The 17093-nt window shown below is 45.8% G+C and overlaps 1 protein-coding gene across 1 annotated transcript in view; it reads left to right on the top strand.

Annotated features, from left to right (window-relative positions):
• The window catches only part of LOC128699612 (A disintegrin and metalloproteinase with thrombospondin motifs 10-like), a 57455-nt gene that overhangs the window by 22695 nt on the left and 17667 nt on the right, over positions 1 to 17093 (top strand). The window contains exons 13-14 of the mRNA XM_070099349.1: positions 13984 to 14112; positions 16424 to 16577. Coding sequence (XP_069955450.1) covers positions 13984 to 14112; positions 16424 to 16577 — 283 coding nt within the window. The remainder of the gene's footprint in view (positions 1 to 13983; positions 14113 to 16423; positions 16578 to 17093) is intronic.

The following is a 17093-nucleotide window of genomic DNA, read 5'->3' on the forward strand; positions in this document are numbered from 1 at the left end:
TTAATATGTTTATTATGCACCCCATACCCATCCTGTGGGTGGAAGTCAGAAGATTACAGAGGTACATAATGGGTCCAGGGACTGGACCTCCAAAGTTTTGAAACCTGAACTAGGTACAAAGGTAATGAATCCTGTAAGTAAATTTACTTACGTTTATACATGGCTACAATCATGAACAAATTATGGAGTAATGAGCAATTCACACGTCCACACCCGGTCACAACTGTAATGAATTATTGGTGCAAATATTAATTGTTGGGTCACACACAAACTACAATCCACATTCACAGCTTGCACCCAGCTATAGAATCCCACAGTACGCTACCAGGTCTCCCACCCTCACAAGCCCCCCAAACCACAGTGTTGGAGAGGAAACTAAAAGTATGGTACACAAACGCTGATGGAATAACAAATAAGTGGAAGGAGTGGCAGGAAAGAGACAGAGGCATCACCGGACATCATAGCTCTCACAGAAACCAAGCTTACAGGTATGATAACAGATGCCATCTTTCCAACGGGATACCAAATCCTGAGGAAAGACAGAGGGAACAAGGGGGGGTGGAGGAGTGACACTGCTGATCAAAAACCGATGGAATTTTGATGAACTGGAGAGAGGAGACAGCGGAGAAGAAAGTGATTACATAACGGGAACGCTTCAGTCTATGGAGGCCCCAAAGTGGCAATTGCAGTGATGTATAACCCACCACAGAGCAGCAGGAGGCCAAGGCAAGAGTATGATGAGAGCAATAGAGCGATGGTTGACACACTGGCTGCAGTGGCCAGAAGGGCTCATGCATGCAGGGCAAAGCTCCTGATCATGGGTGACTTTAACCACAAGGAAATAGATTGGGAGAACTTGGAACCACATGGGGGCCAAGATACATGGAGGGCTAAGATGGAGGTGGTACTGGAAAACTTCATGTACCAACACGTAAGGGACACTACAAGAGAGAGAGAGAGAGAGAGAGAGAGAGGAGAGGAACCAGCAAGACTGGACCTAGTATTCACCTTGAGTAGTGCAGATATTGAAGACATCACATATGAAAGACCCCTTGGGGCCAGCAATCATGTGGTTTTAAGCTTCGAATACACAGTAGAGCTACAAGTGGAGGGGAAAGCAGGAAGGCCAGGGCGAATGAAGCCAAACTACAAGAAAGGGGACTATGCGGGAATGAGGAACTTCCTGAACTGGGTTCAGTGAGACAGAGAACTGGTAGGGAAGCCAGTAAATGAGATGATGGAATATGTAACAACAATGTGCAAGGAGGCTGAGGAGAGGTTTGTACCCAAGGGTAACAGGAATAATGAAAAAGCCAGGATGAGCCCATGGTTCACCCAAAGGTGCAGGGAGGCAAAAACCAAGTGTGCTAAGGAATGGAAGTAAAGAAGGCAAAGGACCCAGGAGAATAAGGAGAGCAGTCGTAGAGGCAGGAATGAATATGCACAGATAAGAAGGGAGGCCCAACGACAATATGAAAATGATATAGCAGCGAAAACCAAATCTGACCCGAAGCTGTTATACAGCCACATCAGGAGGAAAACAACAGTCAAGGACCAGGTAATCAGGCTAAGGAAGGAAGGAGGAGAGACAACAAGAAATGACCATGACGCATGTGAGGAACTCAACAAGAGATTCAAAGAAGTGTTCACAGAGGAAACAGAAGGGGCTCCAGAAAGACAGAGAGGTGGGGTACACCACCAAGTGCTGGACACAGTACACACAACCGAGGAAGAAATGAAGAGGCTTCTGAGTGAGAAAGATACCTCAAAGGCAATGGGGCCGGATAACATCTCTCCATGGGTCCTGAGAGAGGGAGCAGAGGTGCTATGTGTACCCCTAACAATATTCAATGCATCTATCGAAACAGGGAGATTGCCTGAGGCATGGAAGACAGCAAATGTAGTCCCAATCTTTAAAAAAGGAGACAGACATGAAGCACTAAACTACAGACCAGTGTCACTAACATGTATAGTATGCAAAGTCATGGAGAAGATTATCAGGAGAAGAGTGGTGGAACACCTAGAAAGGAATGATCTCATCAACAGCAGCCAACATGGTTTCAGGGACGGGAAATCTTGTGTCGCAAACCTACTGAAGATCTATGACATGGTGACAGCAGTAAGACAAGAGAGAGAAGGGTGGGTGGATTGCATTTTCTTGGACTGCAAGAAGGCGTTTGACACAGTACCACACAAGAGATTAGTGCAAAAACTGGAGGACCAAGCAGGGATAACAGGGAAGGCACTACAATGGATCAGGGAATACTTGTCAGGAAGATAGCAGCGAGTAATGGTACGTGGCGAGGTGTCAGAGTGGGCACCTGTGACCAGCGGGGTCCCACAGGGGTCAGTCCTAGGACCAGTGCTGTTTCTGGTATTTGTGAACGACATGACGGAAGGAATAGAATCCAAAGTGTCCCTGTTTGCAGATGACATGAAGATGATGAGAAGAATTCATTCGATCGAAGACCAGGCAGAACTACAAAGGGATCTGGACAGGCTGCAGACCTGGTCCAGCAATTGGCTACTGGAGTTCAACCCCACCAAGTGCAAAGTCATGAAGATTGGGGAAGGGCAAAGAAGACCGCAGACGGAGTACAGTCTAGGGGCCAGAGACTACAACCCTCACTCAAGGAAAAAGATCTTGGGGTGAGTATAACACGAGGCACATCTCCTGAAGCGCACATCAACCAAATAACTGCTGCAGCATATGGGCGCCTAGCTAACCTCAGACCAGCATTCCGACATCTTAATAAGGAATCGTTCAGGGCCCTGTACACCGTGTACGTTAGGCCCATATTGGAGTATGCGGCACCAGTTTGGAACCCACACCTAGCCAAGCACGTAAAGAAACTAGAGAAAGTGCAAAGGTTTGCAACAAGACTAGTCCCAGAGCTAAAAGGTATGTCCTACGAGGAGAGGTTAAGGGAAATCAACCTGACGACACTGGAGGACAGGAGAGAGAGGGGGGACATGATAACGGCATACAAAATACTGAGAGGAATTGACAAGGTGGACAAAGACAGGATGTTCCAGAGATGGGACACAGCAACAAGGGGACACAGTTGGAAGTTGAAGACACAGATGAATCACAGGGATGTTAGGAAGTATTTCTTCAGCCACAGAGTAGTCAGCAAGTGGAATAGTTTGGGAAGCGATGTAGTGGAGTCAGGATCCATACATAGCTTTAAGCAGAGGTATGATAAAGCTCATGGTTCAGGGGGAGTGACCTAGTAGTGACCAGTGAAGAGGCGGGGTCAGGAGCTTGGACTCGACCCCTGCAACTTCAACTAGGTGAGTACACACTAGTATCCATCACATAACTACACCAAGAAATGCTGTTATGAACCAGTGGGTCTAGCGCTTGATTATGATTGTAATACTACTAATACACTAATACACTATGAAGTGGAATGAGGTTAAATTAGTCATTATTATTATAATCATGGAGGGAGCACTAAACCCGTAGGATTATATAGCGCATATGTTATGGGGATGGAAGGTGTTTAGGCTCAATTCAGGGAACTGGAGCACAGATCCAATTTCCTAGATCAAAAGCCCCTCGCCAGCGTCAAGGAACTTCCCTTGAGGTTAAATTAGTCATCAAAAAAGGGAGATAAATAAAAAAAAAAAGTCTGCTCTTTTCACAACTTCCAACACAATCATCAATCACAAAGTTTTCTTTTAGCCAAATCCTTAACAATTCATCTTTTGTGGAGTGGAACCACAGTCGATGGCCTCCACTCCAAACCAACACATACAGATACTAATGCCGGACCCCCCCCCCCCCCCCAATACCAACAATACCACCAGTCCGATAACATTCTTCTTTGCAAATATACAGGGTCTAAAGCCAGCAACAAACAACAAAATACCTTTCATCCGTGGACTGCTTGCAGAGGCAAAGGCAATGTTCGCGGCTTTCACTGAGACCCACATAAAGGATCACTTGGACAACGAAATATGGATCCCAGGTTACAACCTATACAGATGTGACAGAGTGAACAGGCAAAAGGGGGGGGGGGTTGGCCTGTACATTGCAGAGTCACTTGTTTGCACAGAACTGCTTAATGCCTCAAATGACGTAGTGGAAGTTTTAGCAGTAAAGGTCGAGAACCAAAACCTAGTCATTGTGGTAGTCTACAAGCCTCCGGATGCAACATCCCAGCAATTCCAGGAACAGCTGTTAAAAATTGACCACTGTCTGGAAAATCTTCCAGCTCCTGCACCCAACATCTTGCTCCTGGGGGATTTCAACTTAAGGCACCTAAAATGGAGGAATATAGCAAATAATATTGTTGCAGTAATAACACCAGGAGGCAGCTCTGATGAAAACTCACACTCACACGAGCTTTTAAATCTCTGCACAAAATTCAATTTAAACCAGCAAATAATAGAGCCTACTAGACTGGAGAATCCTCTTCAAGGGGGGCTCCTTGGCGTGGTGAAGAGGCTCTTGGTCTGAGGAATTAGCCCTGTCGGTCTTCTTCCTCAGACCGAACCTAATTACCCCCCATTCTCCCCTCCCCTATCCCATCCTCCCCATCCTCCCCTTTTTCCATTCCTCCTCCTCCTCCTCACCCCTCCCTTTTGCCCTTCCTCTTTTTAGCCTTCGTGATTTCTCCCACAGGCGCGCTAGTTCCTAGGTAGGGGAAAGGACACCGGGGTCGATCCCATTCCGTTGAGGTTTCTTGGCGGTGGCGTAGTTTGCCGTGGAATCTGGATTGCCTAGGGATGTCCCGATCCCTCTCCGGTATCCCGGAGTAGCTTTGGGTGTCTTTTGGGCGACGGGTGTATCTCTGGAAGCCACCTTTCGGATTCCGGGGGTGGTGGCTGAAGGAGGTATGCTTTGTGGCGGATATCCGGCCGCCCTCTCTTTTGTCCACCGAGGTAGCTCGGCAGATGTGAGGTTGCTATCCCGGATTGCTGGTTTACTGGCATGAAGGGTAGGGTATGGCACGGGTTCCATGCTGCATCTGCGCTACTAGCGGTGTCGAGTCCTCTTGGGCGCGGAGGGAGATTTCCGGCCCTTTCATTCCTCCTGGGAACTATTCCTCCCCGCTCCCCCCTTTTTTTATTCTTTTTTTTGTTTTTATTTTCTTTTCTTCTTTCTTTTTTTTTCTTAAAAATAAAAAGCAAAGGAGTAACCTAACCATGGCAGCCCTAGTCCATGAAACCACTACCCCCGGGCCCCTTCTTGATACCGCACCCCATTCTGACCCTGCCTTGTGTTTAGACCACTCTTCGGACACTCCTGATGCCCCTGTACCTCTTGCTGGTGCTGTTTCCTCACCCGCTTCAGGTACCGGGGCTTCGACTGACTCCTTCGATTTGTCTGAACTCCGCTCTCCTTTGACTATGCTTCCGGCTTCTCCCTCTACGGTACGGCAATTTTCGAATCGCCCACCCATTTCATGCCGGACCAACTCCGGTCCTACTCCTAAACGCCAACGTCAATCTCCTGATGATGCTCCGTCGTTACCTTCCCATTCTACTCGGAAACGACCGACACGTCAAGCACTCCCTCTCCACGCTCAATTTCGGACCACACAATGGACTAAATTCTTTACTTTAAGACCAACTTCTTCTTCTGCCTACCTTTCTGACCATAGTATTGCCAAAGCGCTCCTGCGTCATGTTGGCAGAGATATTTCATTTCACGCTCTCAAGAGCGGTACGCGCATCGTCACTGTCCAGAATGCTACCCAAGCTCATGATCTTTCTCTCCTTTCGAATATCGATACTACTCCTATCACTATTGAAAAACATCTTTCTCTCAATTCTTGTAGTGGTACTGTCATTCTGCCCCATACCATAGTCCAACAGAATTTCCAGTCATGTGGCAATGACATTTTTGAACAGCTGGAACTCCAGGATCTCCCAATCCTCAAAGTAGACACTTATGTCCTTCCTGCCCGGGGGCGGAGACGTTACCCTTGCAATGTGGCTCGTTTAACTTTTGACAGCCGAGAACTCCCGTCCTCTGTATATGTCGCGGGACATCGGTTACAAGTTCGAAAGGTGATACCTACACCGCAACAATGTAGAAATTGCTGGCGTTTTGGTCACCCAGCGAAATATTGCAGATCTATGGCCGAATGCCCAGTCTGTGGTGCCGACAACCATTCTAATACATCTTGCAGTCAACCTCCATCTTGCCTTAATTGTAATGAAGCTCACCCTTCGTACTCCCGCCGTTGCCAGGTCTACTTAAATGAACGTGAAATCCGTTGCCTCAAAGAGGCAGAAGGTCTCCCTTATGCTATGGCAGTTACTCATCTCCGCCTCCAAGGGAGACTACCCCGTGTTTCTTATTCTCGTGTTTCCAAACATCCCCCCACTTCTGGGGTCCCATCTTCTGCAGCCTCCTCTGTTGTTACCCCTCCCATAGCCATTACGGCATCTAATCCTTTTGCTGTCCTTGGCTCTGACGTCCCGACTACAACTCAGTCTGTTCTCGCATCTTCGCGTCCTTCCTCACAAGCCCCAGTATCGACAAGACCTCGTACGACACCTAATACCAATCGCCCCTCTACTCAGAAGTCCAAAAAATCCACATTGCTCAAATCTTCTTTGCCCCTTCCTTCCCTTCTTCCACCTCCACACGTTACCTTTCCAGTCTCTGTACCTAGTTCTTCCCCTCTCTCTGGCTCTATTACAAGTGTGGAGATTCACCCTCCTCCTCGTACTATGCCTTCCACCCCCGTCCCCTCCCAAGTTTCTCCCTCTTCTGTCACCTCCCAGGTTTCTACCTCTTCTGTCCCCCCCCACACTTCATCTCCAGTCCCTTACACTTTTCCCTCCCCCTCTACTTTGGTACAGTCCATTACTGTCCCAATCTTTACTCACCCTCCTCCTCCTATCTCCAATATGGTTTCCCATACATCTTTGAATTCAGAAACACTTGAAGCCATTTCAGAATATATTGCAGAGACTAAACCTTCAATGGACACTGATTCACTTCCTGTTCCTTCTCTTCCCTCTCCTCCATCTTCACAACCCCATTCTTCGCAACGCTCCGTTCCTTCGCTACTTGAACATCTTCCAATGCCACCACACGTTGACTTTTCTAACCCCTCTAGTCCGTAGGTGCCTTTACCTACAGATTCCTGATATTTTCTTCATCGCCAATCATGGCCTATTTACAGTGGAATATCCGCGGCCTCAGGGGTAATCGGGGTGAGCTTCAGATGTTGCTTTCCAGGTTTTCCCCTGTTGGTGCTTGCTTACAAGAACCAAAATTACACTCGGCTGTTTTCCAACCTATCTCAGGCTATAATTTATTGTATTCTTCGGATCCTTTCTCAGATGGGACCTTTAATGAAAGTGCCCTTCTTCTACGCAATGATATTCCGTACTGTCAACTATTTGTCCATACCTCGCTGCATTACACTGCAGCCCGTATCCACTTGAATAAGTGGTTTACAATATGTTCTTTATATCTCTCTCCTTCTCGAGCATTTTCTATCCCAGACTTTGCCTTTCTTGTTTCATCCTTACCACCACCACTTCTGTTACTTGGTGATTTTAATGCCCACCATTTCCTCTGGGGGGGGTCTCATTGTGACTCACGTGGCATTCAGTTGGAGGCTTTTCTTGCCTCTCACCCCCTCCATGTTTTAAATACGGGTACTCCCACCCATTTTGATCCTCGTACTCATACTCTCTCTTGCATCGATCTATCAGTCTGCTCTTCCTCCACTGCACTAGACTTCACCTGGTCTGTTCTACCAGACTTACATGACAGCGATCATTTTCCGATCATTCTTACTTCTCCTTCCTATTCACCACCTTCCCGTAGCCCTCGCTGGCAATTTGATCGGGCAAATTGGGATCTTTACTCACACCTCACTGCTTTTAGTGAGGTTCCTTCTTCATCCTCCATTGATGAGCTCCTACACATCTTCTCGACATCAGTTTATACCGCAGCTTCTCATTCTATACCCCAAACCTCAGGCAGGCATTCTCAGAAGTGCGTGCCTTGGTGGTCTCCTGCTTGTGCTCGTGCAGTACGTTTGAAACGTGCTGCATGGGGCAGGTACCGGTACAATAGAACCGCTGAGAGACTTGTTGATTTTAAGCAGAAGCGTGCGATCGCTCGCCGTGTCATCCGTGAAGCTAAACGCACTTGTTGGCGAGACTATGTTTCCACCATCACCTCTGCTTCTTCTATGAGTGCAGTCTGGAAAAAAGTGAGGAAATTGAGTGGTAAATACTCTCCTGACCCGGCTCCTGTTCTACGGGTCACTGGTGTTGATATAGCAAACCCTCTCGACGTTGCCATTGAACTTGGCACACATCTGGTCCGTATTTCCCGAGGGCTCCATCTATGCCCCTCGTTTCTTTCCTCAAAGTCTGCCAGAGAGTTAGTACCCTTGGACTTTTCTTCTCTCGGAGAAGAACAGTATAATGTGCCTTTTACACTTCAAGAACTGGAGGCAACGCTCTCAGCTTGCCGATCATCGGCAGCTGGGCCTGATGACATTCATATTCGTATGTTACAACATTTACATCGGTCAGCCCTTGTAGTCCTCTTACACCTCTTCAATCTTATTTGGGCACAAGGAGTTCTTCCCCAGCTGTGGAAATCTGCCATTGTTCTCCCTTTCCGCAAACCGGGTACTACAGGACATGATGCCTCCCACTATCGCCCCATCGCTCTTACAAGTGCAGTTTGCAAAGTGATGGAACGCCTCGTAAATCGACGTTTAATGTGGTATTTAGAGACTCACAACAGTCTCTCCGCTAGTCAATATGGCTTTCGTAAGGGTCGTTCTACCATAGACCCCTTACTACGCTTGGATACGTATGTTCGTAATGCCTTTGCGAATAATCACTCAGTTATTGCCATATTTTTTGACCTTGAGAAGGCATATGACACAACTTGGAGGTATAATATTTTGGCCCAGGCCCATTCCTTAGGCCTCCGAGGCAATCTACCATCCTTCCTTAAGAACTTTTTAACTGACAGACATTTCCGTGTTCGAGTCAATAATGTTCTTTCCCCGGACTTCGTCCAAGCTGAAGGTGTCCCTCAGGGATGTGTTCTAAGCACAACACTTTTTCTCCTTGCTATAAATGATTTGGCCTCTGTTCTTCCACCCAATATTTGGTCATCACTCTATGTTGATGACTTCGCTATTGCTTGTGCAGGCGCTGACTGTCACCTTATTGCAGTTTCTCTCCAGCATGCGGTCGACCGTGTTTCCACTTGGGCCACCACACATGGGTTTAAATTTTCAAGTACCAAAACTCACCAAATTACTTTCACTAGACGCTCTGTTATCTCCGATCATCCTTTGTATCTCTATGGCTCCCGTATCCCCGAACGTGATACAGTCAGGTTTCTAGGCCTTCTCTTTGACCGTCGGTTAACCTGGAAACCTCACATTACCTCTCTGAAGGCAACTTGTCACAGCCGGCTAAACCTTCTTAAAACCCTTGCTCATCTTTCCTGGGGAGCTGATCGTCGAACTCTGCTTCGCCTACATTCAGCCCTCGTTTTATCGAAACTCGATTATGGTGACCAGATTTATTCCGCGGCCTCTCCTGCTACTCTCTCTAGCCTTAACTCTATCCATCACCAAGGCTTACGTTTGTGCCTTGGTGCTTTTCGCTCTTCCCCTGTTGAGAGCCTCTATACAGAAGCAAATGTTCCATCCTTGTCTGATCGCCGTGATGCCCATTGCCTTCGTTACTATGTACGCTCTCACGATCTACACAATCCTTCCATTTATAGAATGGTCACCGATATTAGTAGACATTCTTTATTCGTTCGCCGCCCCTGTTTGCTCCGTCCCTTTTCTCTTCGCCTACTTTCCCTCTTGTCTTCCCTTCAGTTACCACCTTTATATGTTCATGTAGCATCTCACTTTTCCCTACCCCCCTGGGAAGTTCCAGCTGTTCGGGTCTGTTCTTTCTCACTCCCTTGCTCGAAAGCTCAACTGCCTACGGTGGCTTCCCGCTCTCTTTTTCTTGATCACTTCCACTCTCACTCTCATGCCACCGCTGTGTACACAGATGGCTCTAAGTCTTCAGACGGCGTCGGATTCGCAGCAGTGTTTCCGGACAGCGTCGTACGAGGGCATTTACTATCTTCAGCTAGCATTTTTACTGCTGAACTGTATGCCATTCTTGCAGCACTTATTCGTATCGCATCTATGCCTGTGTCATCATTTGTAGTAGTCTCAGACTCCCTTAGTGCTCTACAGGCTATACGAAAATTTGATACATCTCATCCCCTAGTTCTCCGTATCCAACTTTGGCTACGCCGTATCTCTACCAAACATAAAGATATTGTTTTTCGTTGGGTCCCTGGTCATGTCGACGTACAGGGCAATGAACAGGCAGACACTGCTGCGCGGTCAGCAGTATATGACCTACCAATTTCCTATCGAGGTGTTCCATTTCTGGACTATTTTGCTGCAATAGCTACCCACCTTCGCACCCGTTGGCAACAACGTTGGTCAACTCTGCTCGGTAACAAACTTCATTCTATTAAACCGAGCATAGGTTACTGGCCGTCTTCTTGTCATCAGTGCCGAGGTTGGGAGACCACTCTCTCCCGCCTTCGCATTGGCCACACTCGTCTTACTCATGGGTATCTCATGGAGAGGCACCCTGTTCCTCTCTGTGAGCAGTGTCAAGTTCCAGTATCGATTAGCCACATTCTGTTAGACTGCCCTCTCTATCAACGAGCACGCAGAATTTACCTCCAACGTCGTCTTCGTTCTCCTACTCTCTCTTTACCTTCCCTTCTTGCTGATGGACCCTCCTTTAATCCTGACTCTCTCATTGACTTCTTGACAACGACTGATTTACTCCACAAACTCTGATGATACTTTTCGCACTCCCCTCAGCCCTTTCTGGTTCAGTCTCTTGCTGCCCTTTACCCTTTCACCATCCACTGCCCCGCTGTTATCCGTAACCTGTTGCTCATCCATCTCCCTTTTGCCACCTGATGCCCTCGCTTCCTTCCTGCCCTGCAGCGCTGTATAGTCCTTGTGGCTTAGCGCTTCTTTTTGATTATAATAATAATAATAATAGACTGGAGAATACACTAGACCTCATCTTCACTAACAATGATGATCTGATAAGAAATGTCACCATATCAAAAACAATATACTCAGATCACAACATAATTGAGGTTCAGACATGTATGCGTGGAGCCCCAGACCGACATTGTGACCAGGCCTCCTGGTAGATCAGAGCCTGATCAACCAGGTTGTTGCTGCTGGCTGCATGCAAACCAACGTACGAGCCACAGCCCGGCTGATCAGGAACTGACTTTAGGTGCTTGTCCAGTGCCAGCTTGAAGACTGCCAGGGGTCTGTTGGTAATCCCCCTTATGTGTGCTGGGAGGCAGTTGAACAGTCTCGGGCCCCTGACACTTATTGTATGGTCTCTTAACGTGCTAGTGACCCCTGCTTTTCATTGGGGGGATGGTGCATCGTCTGCCAAGTCTTTTGCTTTCGTAGTGAGTGATTTTCGTGTGCAAGTTCGGTACTAGTCCCCCTAGGATTTTCCAGGTGTATATAATCATGTATCTCTCCCTCCTGCGTTCCAGGGAATACAGGTTTAGGAACCTCAAGCGCTTCCAGTAATTGAGGTGTTTTATCTCCGTTATGCGCGCCGTGAAAGTTCTCTGTACATTCTCCAGGTCGGCAACTTCACCTGCCCTGAAAGGTGCCGTCAGTGCGCAGCAATACTCCAGCCTAGATAGAACAAGTGACCTGAAGAGTGTCATCATGGGCTTGGCCTCCCTAGTTTTGAAGGTTCTCATTATCCATCCTGTCATTTTTCTAGCAGATGCGATTGATACAATGTTATGGTCCTTGAAGGTGAGATCCTCTGACATTATCACTCCCAGGTCTTTGACGTTGGTGTTTCGCTCTATTTTGTGGCCAGAATTTGTTTTGTACTCTGATGAAGATTTAATTTCCTCATGTTTACCATATCTGAGTAATTGAAATTTCTCATCGTTGAACTTCATATTGTTTTCTGCAGCCCACTGAAAGATTTGGTTGATGTCCGCCTGGAGCCTTGCAGTGTCTACAATGGAAGACACTGTCATGCAGATTCGGGTGTCATCTGCAAAGGAAGACACGGTGCTGTGGCTGACATCCTTGTCTATGTCGGATATGAGGATGAGGAACAAGATGGGAGCGAGTACTGTGCCTTGTGGAACAGAGCTTTTCACCGTAGCTGCCTCGGACTTTACTCTGTTGACGACTACTCTCTGTGTTCTGTTAGTGAGGAAATTATAGATCCATCGACCGACTTTTCCTGTTATTCCTTTAGCACGCATTTTGTGCGCTATTACGCCATGGTCACACTTGTCGAAGGCTTTTGCAAAGTCTGTATATATTACATCTGCATTCTTTTTGTCTTCTAGTGCATTTAGGACCTTGTCGTAGTGATCCAATAGTTGAGACAGACAGGAGCGACCTGTTCTAAACCCATGTTGCCCTGGGTTGTGTAACTGATGGGTTTCTAGATGCGTGGTGATCTTGCTTCTTAGGACCCTTTCAAAGATTTTTATGATATGGGATGTTAGTGCTATTGGTCTGTAGTTCTTTGCTGTTGCTTTACTGCCCCCTTTGTGGAGTGGGGCTATGTCTGTTGTTTTTAGTAACTGTGGGACGACCCCCGTGTCTATGCTCCCTCTCCATAGGATGGAAAAGGCTCGTGATAGGGGCTTCTTGCAGTTCTTGATGAACACAGAGTTCCATGAGTCTGGCCCTGGGGCAGAATGCATGGGCATGTCATTTATCGCCTGTTCGAAGTCATTTGGCGTCAGGATAACATCGGATAGGCTTGTGTTAATCAAATTTTGTGGCTCTCTCATAAAAAATTCATTTTGATCTTCGACTCTCAGTCTGGTTAGCGGCTCGCTAAAAACTGAGTCATATTGGGACTTGAGTAGCTCACTCATTTCCTTGCTGTCATCTGTGTAGGACCCATCTTGTTTAAGTAGGGGCCCAATACTGGACGTTGTTCTCGACTTTGATTTGGCATAGGAGAAGAAATACTTTGGGTTTCTTTCGATTTCATTTATGGCTTTTAGTTCTTCCCGCGATTCCTGACTCCTATAAGATTCCTTTAGCTTAAGTTCGATGCTTGCTATTTCTCTGACCAGTGTCTCCCTACGTATTTCAGATATATTGACCTCTTTTAGCCGCTCTGTTATTCTTTTCCGTCGCCTGTAAAGGGAGCGCCTGTCTCTTTCTATTTTACATCTACTCCTCCTTTTTCTTATAGGAATAAGCCTTGTGCATACATCGAGTGCCACCGAGTTAATCTGTTCTAGGCATAAGTTGGGGTCTGTGTTGCTTAGTATATCTTCCCAGTTTATATCGGTTAGGACTTGGTTTACTTGGTCCCACTTTATGTTTTTGTTATTGAAGTTGAATTTGGTGAATGCTCCCTCGTGACTAATCTCATTTTGTCGGTCTGGGGCTCCACGCATACATGTCTGAACCTCAATTATGTTGTGATCTGAGTATATTGTTTTTGATATGGTGACATTTCTTATCAGATCATCATTGTTAGTGAAGATGAGGTCTAGTGTAGAGCATATTATTTGTGTATGTTACTAGGTATAATAATTGCTGGTTTATTGGCGGTCAGTATAAACAGCATGGTTGATCAGGTCCTGATCCACCACGAGGCCTGGTCACGGACCGGGCCACGGGGGCGTTGCTCCCTGAAACCCCTTCCAGGTATACTTTACCCCTCCAGGTATGTGTATCTGTTTCTGAATAAACTTACTTATTCCTCTCTTTTATATATTTTGTTCACCTCCAGTTATCTCTGACTTGAAAAAAAAAAAATGATTAATGGGCTGTGTATGTCCCAGCTTGTTAGAGCTTCACTAAGCTGGTGGTTTAGCGCTTCCTTTTGATTATAATAATTCACTAAGCTGGTAAATGTCGCTAAAGTGTGGCATATTTAAATGAAAAGTTTCACTTCTGTCTTCCCCAGCCTGGGTATGCTGCACGACGGCTATGGTAACTCCTGCCCCAAGAATGGCTACATTATGTCTGCCTCTCGCTCCACCAGTGGTGAGACCAACTGGTCTTCCTGCTCCAGGGAAGTCCTCGAAAAAAACAGGTAATATCTTCAATTATTAGTAGCATTATATTTATTGGAGACGTTAAACCTATAGGGATCATACAGCGACTGGGAAATGGGAGGCAATCAGGTTCAATTACTCAAATGAAGAGTCCCTAAGCAGCACCAAGTAACCTCCCTCGAGCAGGTACAGGAATCTACACAACGCTGGTTCACAAATGCATTTTGCATCTTTCAGTTTGTAGCTCTAATCCTACCGGAGCTTATTGACATGTTAATAAGAACTGACAATATACCTCGGCTCCTTTAAAAACTCTAAGGCATTCGAACGCCCTAACTTGGATACCACAGTAGTAGTGGGCTTACATTAGGTACCTACTTACTGTTATGGGGAATAGGGGCAACAGGTGTAGGGAAACATATCCAGTGTTACAATACATGCCAGGATTGAACACCTGTCATTAAGTGTGCACTGAGTATGCAACCACTTGAGCCATGAGCCACATATTAATAAGTGCTAAACTTATAAAGGTTATGCAGCACCTGGTAAATGGGTGGTAATTTGGCTTGATCCCAGGAAGATGATGGTAACACCGATTCCCTGGATCAAGAACCCTTCACCAGCCTCAGTCCACCCCTTAAAAGAGTATCACGTGAAAATTTGTTCAGCTCTTCAATACTACATTTCGTGCAAACTTTATTACATATTAATTAGATAAAATATTGTGTTTTACCCTTCAAAGGAGAAGCATATGCCTTGATTCCTGCGAAATAACTCTTGATCCAGTTAATTATATATACAGTGGACCCTCAAACAACGATATTAATCCGTTCCACAGAGCTTATCTTAGGCGAATTTATCGTTAGTCGAATTGTCCCCATAAGAAATAATGGAAATCCAATTAATCCATTCCAGACAGCCAAAAGTATTAAAATTTTTTTTTTTTTCATGAAATATACATTTCCCTACAAAGAAAACAATGAGACATGCACAATAACTACATAAATAAATGTTAAAATGACACTTGCCTTTATTGAAGAGTACTGATGAGTGATGAGACACTGTTTTTCTTGAACACACTGGGATTTTCAGTGGTACACGAGTAAAGGCTGAAGCCTTTACTTGTATATTACAACAAAACATGAGTTAGCCTGTCTTTCATAGGCTTGTGTCCTGGGAGTGCCTTTTCCTCCTGAGTAATGTAGGTCCTGTTTGGCATTTTCTTCCAGAACTGGCCTATTTTGTCACAACTGAACACTTGTTGGGGTTGGAAATTTTCAGCTTCACCATGCCTTATCACACTGTGTATGCCACTAGGTTTCTTAAATCTCTCAAACCAACCTTTGCTGGCCTTAAATTCACCAATATGAGCACTAGTTCCAGGCATTTTTTCCTGTTCACCTGGGTTAGTAGACTGGTGTGGGTCGCATCCTGGGGGACAAGATTAAAGACCCCAATGGAAATAAGTTAGTCCTCGATGATGCACTGACTTTCTTGGGTTATCCTGGGTGGCTAACCCTCTGGGGTTAATTGTTTATCGGTAATTGTTTCTCGTTAAGCCACACCAAAAACACACTCTCCACATCTTCAAGTAGTACAGCTGATGGTGGTGGAGCAACAGCTGATGGTGGTGCAGCAGCAACAGCTGACTGTGGTGCAGCAGCAGCTGACCGTGGCACGATAGTATTTCTCACCCTTTTTACCACAGGGTTGGCACTAGAAGCTTTCTTTGGGCCCATGGTGGCTTATTTAGCAGTTACAAGCGCTAAAAACAATGAAATAATACAAAATTTTTCGAATATGAATGGAACCGGCCACCCTGGCTTGTAAACAATGACGGCAGGGGCAGCTGAGGTGCTCAGGCTGGACAGACAGGTTCGGAACAAATCACGTTGGTAGGGCCAAAATTTTTACTCTCAAACGCTTCGTTGGACGAATTTATCGTTAGACGATGCCTTCGTTGGCCGAGGGTCCACTGTACTCTTTCATTTCCCTTTTAGCCAATGGAGAATCAGTCCTCCATCACTCGTCAAGCTCTATGATCCATAGGGGTCATTCAGCTTCACACAAAGAAATTAATTAAATTCCCCCTTGTGCAATGACCCCTACAGATTTAGCACTTCTCCATGTGTAAACAACATACTTTACGCTTTTCTTAAAACACACCCATACCTTAATTTGTTTGAACTGAACTATCAGTATGTATTACACAAATAATGAATCTCATGTTCCAACTTTTAACTTTCTGAGATCTATCAGACACCTTCATATGTCATCCACACTGCCAGAAAGCTGAGCAGGGACAGTTGCTACTTGTGAACTCTTTGTAATGGTTTGTTTGTTTAATAGCGCACCATGTTTGAACGAAGTGACAGAGGAGAGCCACAGACATGACCATACTAAGTTTGAGCAACTGCCAGGGCAAACATGGGATGCGTATGACCAGTGCCGCATCTTCCTGCGAGATGAGGAAGCTACACTCTACAACGAGACTCTTGATCAGGTGATCAAATCTCTCCTGCTGCCATGTATTTCTATAGTTTGTATGTGCATACATGTTTAAATTATGGTTTGTATGTGTATATGTACATGTTTAATTATAATTATTGTTTAAAGATTTGCTAAATCTGTATGAATTATACAGCACAAGCTTGTACAGTATTATTATAATCATAACTAAGTGCTAAACCCACAAGGGTCATACAGCATTGCACAAGAGTGAAAACAATTAGTGTCAAAGTAGATGCAATAGGTTAGTTTCTGTTTGAGTAAAATAGTAAGTCTGTGGTGAAGGAGGGACTTAGGGCAAGGAGGTCAGTTAGAGTGAGAGCGTTGGAGCATTTCACTTGTTCATGATACGTAAATTCTGAGTGCTTTCTGACAAACTACTAATATATAGTGAACAAAGCTCAACCTTGCTGCCTTTACAGAAGGGTGCTAGGCATCTTTCCATGTGGTATTTGCTCAAGTCGAGTATGTACGCATTTGATTCATAATCACGAGATCATAGTTTCCCATA

Source organism: Cherax quadricarinatus, chromosome 67, assembly GCF_038502225.1.
Source record: "Cherax quadricarinatus isolate ZL_2023a chromosome 67, ASM3850222v1, whole genome shotgun sequence".
Lineage (NCBI taxonomy): Eukaryota > Metazoa > Arthropoda > Malacostraca > Decapoda > Parastacidae > Cherax > Cherax quadricarinatus.